The sequence below is a fragment of the Rana temporaria genome, chromosome 1, assembly GCF_905171775.1.
Source record: "Rana temporaria chromosome 1, aRanTem1.1, whole genome shotgun sequence".
In the NCBI taxonomy this organism is placed as follows: Eukaryota; Metazoa; Chordata; class Amphibia; order Anura; family Ranidae; genus Rana; species Rana temporaria.
In genome coordinates this window covers 548,303,841-548,322,329 of record NC_053489.1, presented here as the reverse complement: position 1 = coordinate 548,322,329, position 18,489 = coordinate 548,303,841, and the positions used below count along the sequence as shown (strand labels likewise).

General features: G+C 46.1%; 1 protein-coding gene across 2 annotated transcripts in view; it reads right to left on the bottom strand.

Annotated features, from left to right (window-relative positions):
- GALNT7 (polypeptide N-acetylgalactosaminyltransferase 7) overlaps positions 1-18,489 on the bottom strand; it is a 270,914-nt gene that overhangs the window by 84,803 nt on the left and 167,622 nt on the right. For both annotated transcript variants that reach the window (XM_040333340.1, XM_040333330.1), the window contains exon 3: positions 208-374. In XM_040333340.1, coding sequence (XP_040189274.1) covers positions 208-374 — 167 coding nt within the window. The remainder of the gene's footprint in view (positions 1-207; positions 375-18,489) is intronic.

Genomic DNA, 18,489 nt, shown 5'->3' with positions numbered 1-18,489 from the left:
ATTATTTTTAGAAAATAATTGCTTTTAGAAAGTAATTTATGTTAAGAGCAAGCCATTCTTTTGGTAAGGTGTACACAATTTGGTTTCCTATCAGCGGTTTTAGTCTTCCCAAGACTGAAGCAGAGTGTTGTTCATGGTTATTAAAAGGTATTGTTGTAATGTTTCTTTAGCTGTGCGTTTTATGTCCTTCAGCTTTTCAGAACTCACCTTTGTTACTGTAGTCATCTATCATGACAATCTCAGCTAGGAATTTCCTAGGGGTCCTCTTGATAACACTGTGAACAGTCCTCATGAGCGTAGACCAGCCTTCATTATGGAAGACAATGATCACACTAGATGTCAGGAGGTTTTCATCATAATGCCAGTACCTGCACCTACAAACAACAAATGTATATGATCACTGAAAGTAAAGCTATTTTCTGAAAATATACAATATTTCATATAAACACGTTGCTATCATCGTCCTCAACAGTTACTAACCCCAGATCTGCAGTGGAAATGCAATTATTATAGTAAATATCAACTGCTAAATACCTTTTCTAATCAGCAGTATTATGACTTCTATCAGTGTCTGGGTAAAGCTAGTAGGAGGAGTTTTCATTCTCCTCTGACTGTCCTATGAGGCTACAAATCCCCTGACCCTCTGTCGGGACTGTGCTAATTGGCCCTGTGCTGATCACATGCACCCTCCTAGGGGGAAAAAAAAAGAAGAAGGGGAGGATTAGAGAAGACAGGATCAAACAGCCCTTTTACACAATGCAGAGTATTAACCCCTTAGATTCCACAGTGAGTATAACAAGCATGCTTTACTGCATATACAGACTGATTTTACTGTTGTGTTTTTAGTAACACTTTAAGCAGCACAATGTTGATGAGCTGCTTTTGGAAATACCAGCTTCCTGGCTATCATTTGCTTTAGGCCCCATGCACATGGAATGTAACCTCTCCTAAACCCCTTTTTTCTTTTCAGCCGTGTTTTTTGCAGAAAAACTTTGACACATGTAAACGCATTTAGGTACATCAAGTGCTTGGGCGTGAATTCATTTCATTGGCCATAATTCTGGCCAATGAAATAACATTTAAGCGCTTAACACGCCTAGAGTTAATGTGCATTTAGATGCGTTTACACTTGTCAAAAGTTTGTTCTGACAAAACTGGCAGCAGGGTTTTTTTTCTGCCTCAAAATTCCCCTGCCCCTAAACTCCTCTAAATGCCTATGTGTTTGTGTGGATATATAGGCCAACATGGAGGAATGTTTAGAGGCAGAAAAAACACTTGACGCCCCTAAAAATGTAAGGCTCTGAAAATAAAAGTCTTACGCTAAATAACAAAATTTGATTTTCCGAAAACAAAGAAATCCAGTCTGATTCTAGCTGCTTGGCATGCTGATCCAATGGATACAATACATGAAGCACTGACTTCATTTGCAGAGATGTATCACACCGAGCCCTGGAGCTGAATGAGAGAAAATCTAATGGGTTCCTCCATCCACGCTAGCATCGGTGAAGAAATCTCCCCTATCCCCCTACTGCAATCAGACAACCATCGTCGGCAGCTGTCTGAAAACACAGTAAATGTATCCGATTGGTTGCAGTCCCTATTCCGCCGACAATTTTCCACCAGGTTCTTGCGATTTTTCAGTGAAAGTTTGTAGAGTGTTTGGTTGTGCTGGCAAGGCCATCCACAGCTTGGATTTCGGTAAATTTCAGCATGAATCAGCTGCACTTTGCGCATGTACATGGGGAAGGATGGGGGCGGGTACAGGCAATCCTCCGTACTGGGCTCCATCTCTGGGGTCCAGGCCCAGCAGAGACTACTCTCCATGGCTCTCTTCTCCCCTCAAAGAGCAGTTTGCTCCCTCGGTCCCCTGTATATCCTCTCATTAGTGTCCTGTACAGAGGACCTTGGAATTCTCCTGTCCTGCCTACTTCACTGCAAAACAAATGGCCATAGAATCATAACCTGGGGCTGGTCACTGCTCACTGCCATCCCCTGCCGCTACGTACTGCTCACTGCCATCCCCTGCCGCTACGTACTGCTCACTGCCATCCCCTGCCGCTACGTACTGCTCTCTGCCATCCCCTGCCGCTACGTACTGCTCTCTGCCATCCCCTGCCGCTACGTACTGCTCACTGCCATCCCCTGCAATTCCACAAATTTCTCACTTTCCTGCCACTACATACCACTCACTGTCCTGCCCTACCACTACATACCGCTTACTGTCCCTACGCTACACACCCCTTACTGTCCTGCCCTACCGCTACATACCCCTCACTGTCCTGCCCTACCGCTACATACCCCTCACTGTCCTGCTCTACCGCTACATACTGCTCACTGCCATCCCCTGCCGCTACATACTGCTCACTGCCATCCCCTGCCGCTACATACCCCTCACTGTCCTGCCCTACCGCTACATACCCCTCACTGTCCTGCCCTACCGCTACATACTGCTCACTGCCATCCCCTGCCGCTACATACCCCTCACTGTCCTGCCCTACCGCTACATACCCCTCACTGTCCTGCCCTACCGCTACATACTGCTCACTGCCATCTCCTGCCGCTACGCACTGCTCACTGCCATCCCCTGCCGCTACGCACTGCTCACTGCCATCCCCTGCCACTACGCACTGCTCACTGCCACCCCCTGCAATTCCACAAATTTCTCACTGTCCTGCCACTATGTACCACTCACTGTCCTGCCCTACCACTACATACCGCTCACTGTCCCTATGCTACATACCCCTCACTGTCCTGCCCTACCGCTACAAACCCCTCACTGTCCTGCCCTACTGCTCCATACTCCTCACTGTCCTGCCCTAACGCTACATACCGCTTACTGTCCTCCTCTGCCACTACATACTGCTCACTGCCCTTCCCTGCCACTACATACCGCTCACTGCCCTGCTCTACTGCTACGTACTGCTCACTGCCATCACCTGCAATTCCACACTTCAAATTTTTCAATGCCTTGCCCTACCACTTCACTCTGCCCATTGTTCTGCACTGCCACTACATACTGCTCACTGCCATTCCCTGCAAATCCACACTACCCTAGCGCTACAAATTTCTGCCCATTGTTCTGCCCTGCCACTATATACCGCTCACTGTCCTGCCCTGCCACTACATACCACTCACTGCCCTGCTCTACTGCTACGCACTGCTCTGTCGCTACAAATTTCCCACTGCTCTGCCCTACTACTTCACTCTGCCCATTGTTCTGCCCTGCCACTACATACTGCTCAGAGCAATATCACTGCATTCTGCTCACTATCCTGCCACTACATACTGCTCACTACCTTGCTCGGTCAGGGAGGCTGTGTGGAGCTTCACGATTTCTAATTACGACCCTTTGTCCATGGCAGGCTTAAGGTCTTGAAGCCCTGTTTTCAGTGCTGACAGGGATGTATTATGGACTTATCCCCTCATCCATGGCACACTTTCAGCTGAGCTTCCATATAAAGTTTCAGATAGGGTTTCCTCAATGATGCTTCCACCATTAGGCCCCTTCACATCTAAGCATAGAGGAAAAGTGAAACATGCTTGCAGTACCATCATTTCTTAATGGAAAGGCAGTCACAGGTCTTGTCGCATGTTTTCGTGCAACAAAATGTGTGAAAAACTGAGTCGCTCAGTGCCATAATTAATGTGATACTCTAACTTCTGTGGCACATTTTTCGCATGACAGGCAGCCCCCGCGCAAGTCCATAGGCGGTCGTGCTAAAACTCTATGTAAATGCAGCCTTTAGGAATTATTGGTATAGTTTTAAACTGTCTAAGGACTCTCCTTGAAGTAGGAGTCAGAGACAATCAGTGCAGAACGACCATCCTTCATAATGAGGCCTAATTGTTTCTACCTGAATAAATCTGAATGATTGTGATCTTGAAAAAATATTCAATATCTTATATATTATTCAGAGATCCCATCAAATATTAACATTGGGTATGCTTGCTGCATTTAATACACATGTCACAGTACTAATACGAGTGCATATGAGAAAAGTAACTTCATATTTAATGATAATTTATATGAATATATTTAATGGCTATTCTATACAAATATAGATAGAAAAGCATATACATTTTCATTTTACTGTACCAGGGAGTGGAGATAAAATATTAAACAGACCTTGGCACAATGAGAGTACTGCAGTCCATAGATCCCATGTTACCGAGAATACGCTACACATATTGTATCTTATTTTTATACTTCCTGACAGTCTACATTCCAATATCTGTCACTGTGTAGGATATGAAACAGGACTTTGTAGTGATTATGTACCATGAAATGCACATAAAACTGCAGTTTTGGTTTTAGATTCTTCAAAAATGAAATCGCAATGGACATCTTAGCCTGCATTCGCACCTGAGCAGAATGGAAGCAGCATGTAGTCCTGGTATCATGTGCACAAGTCTATAGTGCTATTAAACCCAAAAGAAAAACATATTGCAGCTTACCAATTCTTAGATATGATTGCTGCATTCGCTTTCCTTTTAGGCTTTCTTTCTTTTATTGTCAGCTGGTGATCTGGCCAGTAGGTCTGTTTTTCAAAAGAACAAGCTCTTTTGCAAATCTTTAGCAGTTACAGGGATGAGACAAACCATTCAACATAGTCAGTGGTGCTGACAACGATCAGCCTTTATTTATGTAAAACCTTTAGAGCCGGTTCACACACGCGGCACGACTTTGGGGGTGACTCGGCAAGGCGATCTCAAGATGACTTCAGAGGCAACTTATATTGAAGTCAATGCAAGTCGCCCCCAAAGTCATACAGGAACCTTTTTCTAAGTCTGAGTCGCCCCTGTGTGAACCGGCTTTTATCCCAAAATGTTTGGCGTTTGCTGTAATTGCTTGTACAGTTTAAGCTGAAGTTTGGCTTCAGTTTGTTAGTGTACTTAAATCTGTTAATACATCTAACACCCATCCCCCAGACTGACAATGCTGATGTCCAAAGGAGCCCCCTCTGCGCCTTCATCCAAAATGAAGGCACTTTAATACAGGACAGATCACCAGTTGAAAACACAGGGAAGATAAAACCAATGGAGCCGTCACATCTATGATTGGTAAGGTGAAATATATTACTTTTAGAGGGTAAAATACCTCAATTAATGCTTATATGTTTTTTTTTAGCAATTGTCCCAGCCCCTGTTCAAATCCAATCCGGAGACAAAACCATGGACAGACTTGGTCCGGGGACAGTGTCCTCAATCCGGGGACAGACTTGGTCCGGGGACAATGTCCTCAATCCGGGGACAAAACCGGGGACAGACTTGGTCCGGGAACAGTGTCCTCAATCCGGGGACAGACTTGGTCCGGGGACAATGTCCTCAATCCGGGGACAAAACCGGGGACAGACTTGGTCCGGGGACAGTGTGCTCAATCCGGGGACAGACTTGGTCCGGGGACAATGTCCTCAATCCGGGGACAAAACCGGGGACAGACTTGGTCCGGGAACAGTGTCCTCAATCCGGGGACAGACTTGGTCTGGGGACAATGTCCTCAATCCGGGGACAAAACCGGGGACAGACTTGGTCCGGGGACAGTGTGCTGAATCCGGGGACAGACTTGGTCCGGGGACAATGTCCTCAATCCGGGGACAAAACCGGGGACAGACTTGGTCCGGGGACAGTGTGCTCAATCCGGGGACAGACTTGGTCCGGGGACAATGTCCTCAATCCGGGGACAAAACCGGGGACAGACTTGGTCCGGGGACAGTGTGCTCAATCCGGGGACAGACTTGGTCAGGGGACAGTGTGCTCAATCCGGGGACAGTCTTGGTCCGGGGACAGTGTCCTCAATCCGGGGACAGTCTTGGTCCGGGGACAGTGTCCTCAATCCGGGGACAGACTTGGTCCGGGGACAGTGTGCTCAATCCGGGGACAGACTTGGTCCGGGGACAGTGTCCTCAATCCGGGGACAGACTTGGTCCGGGGACAGTGTCCTCAATCCGGGGACAAAACTGGGGACAGACTTGGTCCGGGGACAGTGTCCTCAATCCGGGGACAAAACCGGGGACAGACTTGGTCCGGGGACAGTGTCCTCAATCAGGGGACTGTCCCCGGAAACCAGGGATGTCTGGTCACCCTAACTTAAAGTGATATGACACAATATCCTTAAAAAATTAAATAAAGACACATCCACTAGCTTATGACCCTGTAATCCATTTCTCATGAAATAATTTCTTACTATGCATTTCTGCCTAATTGTAACATTTCCTGTGAGCTCCCAAATCTCTCATTTTCCCCTCGCTTGTTTGCGTGAAGTGCATGTTAGTTGTGGTCATGTGCACTGCTCTATGCACGCTACACATGCCCTGCCGCCCCAGCTGTGCTGTGATTTGTTACAGCATAAGCCGATCAGTGGGTCCGGGACAATGATCGATTACCAGGACCAGCTGATTGGCTCCGTCATTCAGGGAAGGAAGCTCTGTGTTGTAAACAACACTGAGCTCTGAACACTGACAGGTGATCTTGCAGTTTTGATTCCCTGTAAAGCAGGGGAAAAACGGCAAGATTGCTTAATAAAAGCAGCACATAACGCACACAGTAAACATTGTTAGGGCACACATTTAACCCCTTGATCGCCCCTAGATGTTAACCCCTTCTCAGCCAGTAGCATTGGTAGAGTGACAGCTTATAGTATTAACACTGATCACTGTATTAGTGTCACTAGTGTCAGTTAAGCCTAGTACACAATACTAGTTTTTTGGGGGGTTAAACAGAAAAAGAAATGTGACAGCTCAGGTCGAGCTGCTATAGTAACCATCCAATGTTAGTACAGCGATCTCCCCTGCTGATCTATTGTGTTCTGGCAGGAGGACCCCCCCCCCCCCCCCCCCGCCATTGGCTGAGAGCTCTGATCGGGAGCAGGTCGGCAGACAGTTTTCGGTCATGACCCTTTCGACAGAAGACAGCCGAACATTCGGCTTCTGTTTGAGACTGGTTGCTGTACACACAGGCTGACCAATAGAAAGCGGCCGATGTTGTCCGACATTCAGCCTGTGTGTGTTAGGTTTTAGTGTACCCCCCAGCCAGCGTCAGCTAGAGTCAGATTGGCCCCCGCACTATCACAGTCCCACTAGAAGTTTCTGATCGCCACTAATTACTAGTATATAACAAAATAAATAATATTTTTTTTCACCAAAGATGTAGCAGAATACATTTTGGCCTAAATTCATCAAGAAATTCGATTTGTTTGTTTTTTTCAAAACCCAGTGGTGATCAAATACCACCAAAAGAAAGCTCTATCATAAAAATGTAACTTGTGTACAGTGCTGCACGGCCGTGCAATTGGCAGTTAAAGTACAGCAGTGGTGAACAGCAAAATATGCCCTTATGAAGAGGGTAAAATCTCCTGGCAGTCAGGTGGTTACATTGTTAAGATAATGCAGATTTATTCCTTAAAGGGGTTGTAAAGGTTACCTTTTCCTTCGATTTCCCTTCTAAATGTTTTGTTTTTCTTTGTCTGAATTTCTCATTTCCTGTTCCTCCTCAGTAAGCTGTTCTGGCTGACTAACCCCTAGCCAGAACGGCTCGAATGATGGGGGCAAGCTTACTGAGGAGAAACGGCAAGTGAGAAATTCAGACAAAGGAAAAAAAAACATTTAGAAGGGAAATCAAAGGAAAAGGTAAGTGAACCAACAATGCACTAGCTTAAAGGAACCAAATTAGAAAATAAAAAAATGAACCTTTACAACCCCTTTAAAGAGGAACTGCAGTCTGTAAACATAATATGTAATAAAAACATCTTAGCCATTCTGAAGCTTCCCTCCAACCACTTTTCATATTATTTTATATATACTGTGATTCTGTATTTGCCAAATATGCTGCAGAAATCTCCTTCCACTGAGTCTGGCTGCATCCATTTTAACTGTGGGCAGCTGAAGCTTCTGCCTGTTCACTTCCTGGATTAACACAGACACACAGAGGCACACCTCCAGCTCTGCAGCTCTCATTGGCCCTCTTATGACCCACCCCCCCCTCCCTTCCTGGCAAACTGTACATGATGTCATAAGACTAGGTTTTTAAAAAAAAATCAGGAAGTGGGCTGTATAAGGTATATACTGGCAGAAAAAAAATGTTTTACTATCCAAAGTTAAAACAACAAAGGCAGAAGATTTAATAGAGGGAAAGATGAAAAATGTACTGAAGTTCTGCTTTAACTATTCCAGCAATGTAGGGGGCTCTCCCATCCTCTGGAACTCCCTACCTCAATCTTTTCAACCATGTCCTACTCTGCTTGCTTTTAGAGGATCCCTGACAACCCTTCTCTGCAGAAAACAACTGTGCTTTATTTTCTTCATCATCTCATCCCCACAGATATTACCTTTTGTATCACTTGACCCCCCCTTTCAGATTGTAAGCTCTAAGGAGCAGGGCCTTCTGATTCCTCCTGTATTGTATTGAATTGTAACTGTACTGTCTGCCCTTGTGTTGTAAAGTGCTGCACAAACTGTTGGCGATATATACCGTATTTATCGGCGTACTTTTTTTCCCTTAAAATCAGGGGGGAATCCTGGGTACATGTTATACGCCGATCCCCACTGTCTATGAGGGAAAGAGGAGGGAGCGCCGCCGATATACACATAGCCGAGTGTACTGTGTACTCGGCTAGGCTCGGCTCCGCTCCGCTCGCAGTCCCGCCATTGGACCTGTGTTATGTGCATCATAGGAGGGGCTGGACTGCGAGAGGAGCAGAGTACACAGGACATCCGGTTCTGTCTATCTCTGCGCCGCGGCTGTAATTTTAAACGTTCAAGGTGCAAGGACACTGGGCAGGGCTGCAGATGGACACTGGGCAAGGCTGCAGATGGACACTGGGCAAGGCTGCAGATGGACACTGGGCAAGGCTGCAGATGGACACTGGGCAAGGCTGCAAGGACACTGGGCAAGCCTGCAGATGGACACTGGGCAGGGCTGCAGATGGACACTGGGCAAGGCTGCAGATGGACACTGGGCAGGGCTGCAGATGGACACTGGGCAGGGCTGCAGATGGACACTGGGCAGGGCTGCAGATGGACACTGGGCAGGGCTGCAGATGGACACTGGGCAGGGCTGCAGATGGACACTGGGCAGGGCTGCAGATGGACAGCCTTGTCCATCTGCAACGATGGACAAGGCTGCAGATGGACACTGATAAGGCTGCATTGATGGGCATTTATTTAAATGTAAGTTTTTATCCTTAAACTTCCCTCCTAAAAGTTGTTTTCCTTAAAATGCCCTCCTAAACTTGGGGAGCGTGTTATACGCCGATAAATACAGTAAATCCTGTATAATAAAAAATAGGGGATATAAAGAGAATTACAAACGTTCATTGGTGGATGGTTCTCTTCAGATTGGATGGTATTCCACAACCTCTACATAAACAGTACACCCCCAACAGAAGCCCCCCCTTATCACAATCCTGGGAGAAGGTCATCCAGGACACCATGGCCTAACAACCAGGGCCTGGACCGTCTTCCCCTTGCCAGTTACGGCTGTATCCAGGACACTGGAGGGGCACAGACAATATTCACAAAAATATTCTAATTGTAGAACTTTAATATTCCCCCCCCCAGTTTCTGCAACTAACCTCCCAAAAAAGCAAAAATCACCGATAAGCAGTATGCGTATGGTAACATCCTCATTGACAAATAAGCAGAGTGTAGAAAACGTTGGTCTCAATCATGCATAGACCGTTAGAACTGAGAAGAGTGACTCAAAGCATGCTTGCACACATCACGTCCCCAGACAAAGAGCACAAACATCTGCTCCAAGTTGTATTACTGAGAAGGGAGGAGGGGCGGGCGGAGGAAACAACCCATGCCTTCAAGAGAGGCAAGACAGACAGCAACAAATGTTTCATTCCTATAGTAGTCATAAAACCCGACTCTTGTACAATTGCCTTCTCTCCTCCGGCATCTGCAAGCAATCTAATGAACGTGGTTTCCCTCAATGACTCCTGACTTTGGCTTTTAGCTGCAAGAATACAAACTGCAGCTCAGTCCATGGAAAGAAAGAAGGGCTCTGGGTTCCTTGTACGGTGGGTGCGCGAGCCATGAAGTGCTACTTCCCAAAAGGGAAGCCATTGCTTTGCATGTGACAAGTTGTGCAACTGTTATACAGAGAATAAAAAATTGGAGCAGGGTCCTCGAAATGTCGTAATGAAAGCCACACACATTATGGGAACCAAGAACACTGTGGTTATAACCCATTGGATTGGGGAACCTACCTTTGTGGCACAGTCCATTCAGTCCAGCAAATCCTGCAATTTGGGGGCTAGGAATAGGCTAAATTTAACCCGGACCAATATGCAGCTTAATAGGCCCCTTTTTGCGATTCAGCACTGCGTCGTTTTAACTGACAATTGTGCGATCGTGCGACATGGCTCCCAAACAAGAGCTTTATTTTGGTGGTATTTGATCATCCTCTGCGGTTTTTATTTTTTTGCGCTATAAACAAAAATATAGCGTCTACAAAATACGGGATATTTTTATGGCATTTTTATTAATATTTTTTTTTTAAATAGTTATGGCGGCGATCATCGATTTTTATCGTGACTGCGACATTATGGCGGACACATCGGACACTTTTTACACGATTTTGGGGCCATTGTCATTTTTACAGCGAAAAGTGCTATAAAAATGGAATGATTACTGCAAAAATGACACCGGCAGTGATGGGGTTAACCTGTAGGGGGTGCTGAAGGGGTTAAGGGTTTCCTAGGGAGTAATTGCTACTGTGTGGGGGTGTGACTTGGCGTGTGACATCACTGATCGTCGTTCCCTATGACAGGGAACAGACGATCAGTGGCAATCACACTAGGAAGAATGGGGAAAGGTTTGTTTACACTTACCTCTCCCCGTTCTTCAGCTCTGTGACCCGATCGTGGGACACCGGCGGCGATCGGGTCCACGGGTCCCGCGGGCGTGGTCACGGAGAACAGGACCACGTCTGGGCACTTAAAGGCGACGTACAGGTACGTGCTTGTGCCCAGCCGTGCCCTTCTGCCGACGTATATCGGCGTGAAGGGGTCCTTAAGCGGTTAAATAACAAACATGTCATACTTACCTCCACTGTGCAGTTCGTTTTTCACAGAGTGACCTGATCATCCTCTTCTGGGGTCCCACGGCAGCTGTCTCGGCTCCTCCCCAAAATAGATAACCCCCTTCAGGAAGCTCTCTCCCGAGGTGGTTACCTTGCGCGTGTGCTCCTGTGTTATACAGTCGGCGTATGATTTGGCCCCGCCCCTGCGTCATTGGATTTGATTAACAGCGGGAGCCAATGGCTGTGTTGCTATCAATCTATCCAATGAAGAGCCGAGAAGCCATGGAGAGAGCGACATGGAATCGTGCCCACTGAAATTCGGGGCTCAGGTAAGTAAAACAAGGTGCTGGGGGGGCCGGACAGTGCGGTGAAAAAACATGACCCCTTACGTATCTAATAGGAGGATACCTTTGCCAATGCACAGCCCCCAACTGTCCCCGATTTCCAGGGACTGTCCCTAATTTGGAGCAAAGTCCCTCTTGTCCTCCTCATCTGATCTATATAGTTTTAGATAAAATGCACTTTTTATCTTTCAAAAAGTGTTTCTCAGTGCTAAACCTTTCTTCCAAATTCTAAATGGCTACATTAGTACATTTTTTTTAAAAGCCAATATAAAGGAATAGTAGTGGGGGTTAATGCTCCTTTAAGGGTGTGTGGCAGGGGGGCGTGTCCTATGCCTACATACGTTTGCTGGTAGGTGTCCCTCATTCCCATCTTAAAACATTGTGAGGTATGCCATTGTTTAGGTCTACAAATGATAGTTATCTGGCCGTTAGACCCCATTCACACCTTCGCGTTTTGTCGCATGTAGCGCGACGCGAACAAACGCCAGAGGGACGAAAAGCAATGAAAGTCAATGGGGATGGTTCACATCTGCACGCTGATGCGCCTGACGCGCATCGCCTGTAGTCAAAAGAAGTTCCGGACCCTTTTTTGTCGCTCAATACGCGCGATATGCGCGTATTTGAGCGTTTTTGGTTTTCCATTGAAATCAATGTAAAACGCCAGATACGCGCGTATTGCGCGACAACAAGCGTTTGCTACAGGCGTTTCATCAATAGAACTTGTCGCCCATGCAGAAGATTAAAAAAATCTACCAACATAGCAACAAGTGATGAAAAGATGATAGTTTTTCCTATTGGCTAAAAAAAAAACATCTAAGTACAAAAACGTCGGACAACGCTGTATGCAAACGCGCATATTAGCATGAATACGCGCGAAAAAAACGCCGAAAAAACCCGCTGGAAAACGCCGCTATTGCCTACGCCTAGGTGTGAATGCAGCCTTACTGGAAACCTCCAGCCTTAATTATTTGTGTTAACGTGGTTAAAAACCTCAGATATGAAACATGAAAAAAGCATATCCCTCTATAGCAGGGGTTTCCAAACTTTCCAAGCGAGGGGACGGTTTACTGTCCTTCAGGCTTTAGGGGGCCCAGACTGTGGCCATTGGGAGTAGAAAATGCCTTAGCAAGTGTCCCATCATTGGTTTTAATGGGAGGAATAGTGCCCCATTGACGGCGTCAGTAGGGGGAATCAGGGCTGCCATCAGGAATTTTGGGGCCCCTTACAGCTTTGATTATTGGTGATAAGCTGCTGCCGCCGGACACTGTTAAGTGCTGTTATACTTGAAAAAGGGGGTGGGGGGGGGATGGGGTCGCTGACTTCTTACCTCTTCCTCCACAACTTCATGGGTCTTCCTCGATTATCCTCCCGTGCTGCAGCAAGCTCTCTCTCTTCTGGCCTGGGCCCCTATAGGGGGATCGTCGGGACCCGTACAGGTGTACTGTCTGTACCCCCTTGATGGCGGTCCTGGGCGGTACAGGCAGTATAAGCACAGGTGTGCAAGCACTTCCATCTTCCCACATCCCAGTAGGGGGAATGGTGCCCCATCACTGGTGTCAATTGGTGGAACAGCACCCCAAGGGACAGATAACGGCAAGCAAATGGCCACATCTGGCATTCGGCCGCAGTTTGGAGACCATGGCTCTATAGTGTGTACTTGTCTCATTAAATTTCATTTCTGTCTGCTGTCGCAATCCTCTGCTATCTGCAGGAGTCACTTCTATTAAATTTTCCTGACACAAAGAGCACAATTGTGACAGGGGCGGGACCTCCAGCAGATTGACAGCCTCAGCTTTGTTCCTGTGAGCTGTGTGAAGGGAGGTGTGTCCCTTCACTCCAATCAGCGCTCCCCACTGATGTAACTTCAGCTCTCCGCCCCCTTTTTTTCAGAGCCGAGAGATCTTGTGTAGATTCTGAACTTTGAACAGGTGTTGAGAAGAGAAAACTGCAGATAAACAGGTCCAACTTATGTAGGACGATTTGTTTAAACTCTTGTTTTATCACCTGAGTCCAGTCACTTCACTAGGTATATGTAAGGATTTACAACCACTTTATTCTAAGGTTAGGGGGGTCAGGACATGTCCTGCCTGTGCTGGTGTTTCGTCAGAATAGGTGACCCGTCAGAATGTGTAAATGGAAGTGACATTCTGTCGCCGCCATCTTGCTACACCCCACACTCCTCAATAGTAAGGCTACGCTGAGAAGGGGAAAAGCGGACATCTTGTTACGCCCACCAGTGTTTTGCATTCTACACTTATTTTTACCAGTAAAGGGGTAGATTCAGGTAGAATGGCTTAAATTTGTGTGGGCATAACGTATCTCCGATACGCTACGCCGCCGTATATTAGTGAGGCAGGTTCTGTATTCACCAAGAACCTGCGCCCTAAGTTACGGCGGCGTAGCGTAAATCTGCCGGCGTAACCGTGCCTAATTCAAATTGTGAAGAGGTGGGCGTGTTTTATGTAAATAAAACATATCCCCACGTAAATTACGTTTTTGACTAACGGCGCATGCGCCGTCCGTGAAAGTAACCCAGTGCGAATGCTCCAAATTAACCCGCAAAAAGCCAATGCTTTCAACGTGAACGTAAATTACGCACATCCCCATTCACGGACGACTTACGCAAACGACGTAAAGTTTTCAAAATTCGACGCGGGAACGACGTCCATACTTAACATAGGATACGTAAATATACGGAAGCGCCACCTAGCGGCCAGCCTAAAATTGAAACTAAGATACGACGGTGTAAGAGACTTACGCCGGTCGGATCTTAGTCAAATCTATGCGTAACCGATTCTATGAATCAGGCGCATAGATACGACGCCGCACACTCAGAGATACGACGGCGTATCTGGAGATACGCTGTCGTATCTCCTACCTGAATCTACCCCAAAGTGAGTTTATATAGTGAAATAAGTACTTACAAGTCCGTATGACTGCTTAGATGTTGAATTTTAAACGCAGCGAACTTCTGTCAGCAAACCTGTGACACGAGCAAGCTTGCCGCTGCTTTTAAAATTCAACATCTAACCAGTCAAACGGCGGTGGCGACGAAACCTCACTTCCGCTACACATTCTGGCGGGTCACCAAATCTGATGAAACACTGGCATGGGTTTCCTCTCACACTCCAATGACATTGGTTCCTGTCCAAACTGGCCTTAGTATGTGCATATATATACAGTTTGTCAAGCATTGCGTGAATTGAAATGCTATATAAATACCTGTAATAAATAAATATAAGGCAGGAGGTTTGTTTTTTGGGACAAAAAAGTTAAAAAAAACATCTATTAAACACTACCAGAACCAGAAACCCTATGTACAGCAAAGGCTGCAACACTGTAGAAATAAATAGGATCGACCCTTATAACTAAAACACCGAAATTCACAGGTAAATACGATAATTAAGTCTTCCTTAGGAAGGCATGATCACTTTGCACTAGGGATATGTTCTCATTTCAGAACACAGAGAAGATCAGGCAACGTGCAGATCACTATTCTGAGGACAAGCCTGTAGTACAGCCACATTCCTCCAACAGTTGCTGTGTACTGCAGACACAAGGCTGTGTAGCTATGTAGAAAGGGTGCACATTGCTCAAGTCTGCCATCTAGTGGACACATTTATTTATGCCACACATTGCAAAACAATAGGAAGAACAAAGCATGCGTGGCCTAAGCATTATAAAACTATGTAGGACTCCATTACTGAATCTGATCTCATCTGCATAACAAACATTGGTGATACGTGGTTACTGCGTGTGTACAGAACAATAAAACCAGATTCATTAACTCCAGTCCACTGTAAATTCAGTAGTGCCAAAAAGGCAACACAGTCCAATACTGCAGTTTCACTGAAAAAAATAAAAAATAAAAATCAGAGTTGAAAAATGTATTTCAACCGATGACAAACTCAGGTTTATATATATATACACACACACACACACACACACACACACACACACACACTATATTATATAAGAGATATAAAAAAAGAAACATACCGATCAGTCATAACATTATGACCACCCACCATAACCATTTGAAGCATGAACTCTAGTAGACCTCTGAAGGTATGCTCTGGTATCCGGCACCAAGCTGTCAGTAGTCCTGTAAGTAGTGAGGTGAGGCCTCCATGGATTGGACTTTTCCAGCACACCCCACAAATGCTCAAATGGATTGAGGCCTGGAGAATTTGAAGGCCAAGTCAACACCTCAAACTTCCTGAACCAGGCCACCTTCCAATGCTTTGTGGTCCAGTTCCGATGCTCATGTGTCCATTTTAGGCACTTTTGGCTGTGGACACGGGTCAACATGGATATGCAACAACCTGCGATGCACTGTGAATCTTGACACCTTTCTATAAAACAAACATGAACTTTTTCAGCAATTTGAGCTGCAGCAGATCTTCTATAAGACTACATGGGCCAAGCTTTGCTCCTCATGTACATCAATGAGCCTTTGCTCCTCACTAGGGGCGCAACGGATCAAAAAACTCACGGTTCGAATCGTTCCTCGGATCAGAGCCACGGATTGGATCATTTTTCGGATCACCACCATATATAGTCCCCACTGTAATATCCACATCTCCCCCACTGTAATGTCCACGTCATCTCCCCCACTGTAATGTCCACGTCATCTCCCCCACTGTAATATCCACATCTCCCCCATTGTAATGTCTACGTCATCTCCCCCACTGTAATGTCCACATCTCCCCCACTGTAATGTCCACATCTCCCCCATTGTAATGTCCACATCTCCCCCATTGTAATGTCCACGTCATCTCCCCCACTGTAATGTCCACATCTCCCCCATTGTAATGTCTACGTCATCTCCCCCACTGTAATGTCCACATCTCCCCCATTGTAATGTCTACGTCATCTCCCCCACTGTAATGTCCACATCTCCCCCATTGTAATGTCTACGTTATCTCCCCCACTGTAATATCCAAGTCATCTCCCCCACTGTAATATCCACATCTCCCCCACTGTAATATCCACATCTCCCCCACTGTAATGTCCACATCTCCCCCACTGTAATGTCCACATCTCCCCCACTGTAATGTCCACATCTCCCCCACTGTAATGTCCACATCTCCCCCACTGTAATGTCCACATCTCCCCCACTGTAATGTCCACATCTCCCCCACTGTAATATCCACATCTCCCCCACTGTAATATCCACATCTCCCCCACTGTAATATCCACATCTCCCCCACTGTAATGTCCACATCTCCCCCACTGTAATGTCCACATCTACCCCACTGTAATGTCCACATCTCCCCCACTGTAATGTCCACATCTCCCCACTGTAATGTCCACATCTCCCCCACTGTAATATCCACATCTCCCCCACTGTAATATCCAAGTCATCTCCCCCACTGTAATATCCAAGTCATCTCCCCCACTGTAATATCCACATCTCCCCCACTGTAATTACCACATCTCCCCCACTGTAATTACCACATCTCCCCCACTGTAATTACCACATCTCCCCCACTGTAATTACCACATCTCCCCCACTGTAATTACCACATCTCCCCCACTGTAAGTTAAGGAGATATTTCTTGCACCTACAGGTAAGCTTTAATCTAGGTTTACCTGTAGGTGCAAGTTGTCAGAGTAGATTTACAACCACTTTAAGTTCTGGTGAGTTTCCTGGCCATGGACCCAGATTTTGCTGTCACTTATCACACTAGCCTTATGGCATCATGCTGGAAAAGGCATTGCTCCTCACCAAGCTGTTCTTGGATGGTTTGGAGAAGTTGCTCTCGGAGGATGTTTTTGTACCATTCTTTACTCATGGCTGTGTTCTTAGGAAAAATTTGGAGTGAGCCCTCCACTCCCTTGGCTGAGAAGCAACCTCACACATGAATATGAACGTGGTAAGGACGCTTTACTGTTGGCATGACACAGGACTGATGGTAGCACTCAACTTTTCTTCTCCGGACAAGGTTTTTTCCAGATGCCCCAAACCATCAGAAAGGGGATTCATGACTTTACCCCAGTCCTCAGAAGTCCAATCCCTGTGCCTTTTGCATAATATCAGTCTGTCCCAATGTTTTTCCTGGAGAGAAGTGGCTTCTTTGCTGCCCTTCTTGACACCAGGTCATCCTCCAAAATCTCCTCACTGTGCATGCAGATGCACTCACACCTGCCTGCTGCCATTCCCGAGCAAGCTCTGCACTGGTGGTGCCCCCATCCCGCAACCAAATCAACTGTAGGAGACGGACCTGGCGCTTGCTGGACTTTCTTGGGTGCCCTGAAGCCTTCTTCACAAATACAGTGGAAATGTTTTTTTACGGCATGAAATTCATTTTCATGGCAAAGAGTGATGCCCCGTACACACCATCACTTTATGTGATGAAAAAAAACGACATTTTCTGTAAAAAATGACGTTTTTGAAACTTCAATTTTCAAAGACGAAGTTGCCTACACACCATCGTTTTTCTCACAATGTTCTAGCAAAGCGAGGTTACGTTCTCACCACTTTTTCCATTGAAGCTTGCTTCATAAGTAGCTTCTGGGCATGCGTGGATGAAGAAACGTCGTTTTAAACAACGTTTTTTGCTACACACGGTCAATTTTTGTGAAGTAAAAAATGACGTTTTGAAAAACGACACATAAAATTGAAGCATGCTTAAATTTTTTTTGGTCGTTTTTTACAAGACATAAAACGACGTTTTCCCCCACACACGGTCAAGTGACGTTTTTAAAAACGTAGTTTTTTTTCATCACATAAAGTGATGGTGTGTATGGGACATTACTTTGCAATTGATCTGATCACTCTTCATAACATTCTGCAGTATATACAAACTGGCATCATAAAAACGGACGTAGCAGACAGACTCTGTGAAATTTTGGCCACGGCTGTACTTGTGTGATTTTGCATCATAAGATTCAGATTGCCCGGGTTTGTGATTTTAAATAAAATAATTAAACGCTCCTGATTTGCACATCGAACCCTAAAACAGTTTAGACAGCCGCTTGTCACTGGTACACTTTGTCCAGAAAGCCTTTCCCTGACACCACACGTTATTACTCCGGTGGGTAATATATGCATTATGTCGCTATCGTACACCAGAAAGACTTGTCCTTTTTCCCTCCCAGCTCCTTCAGCAATTACAAT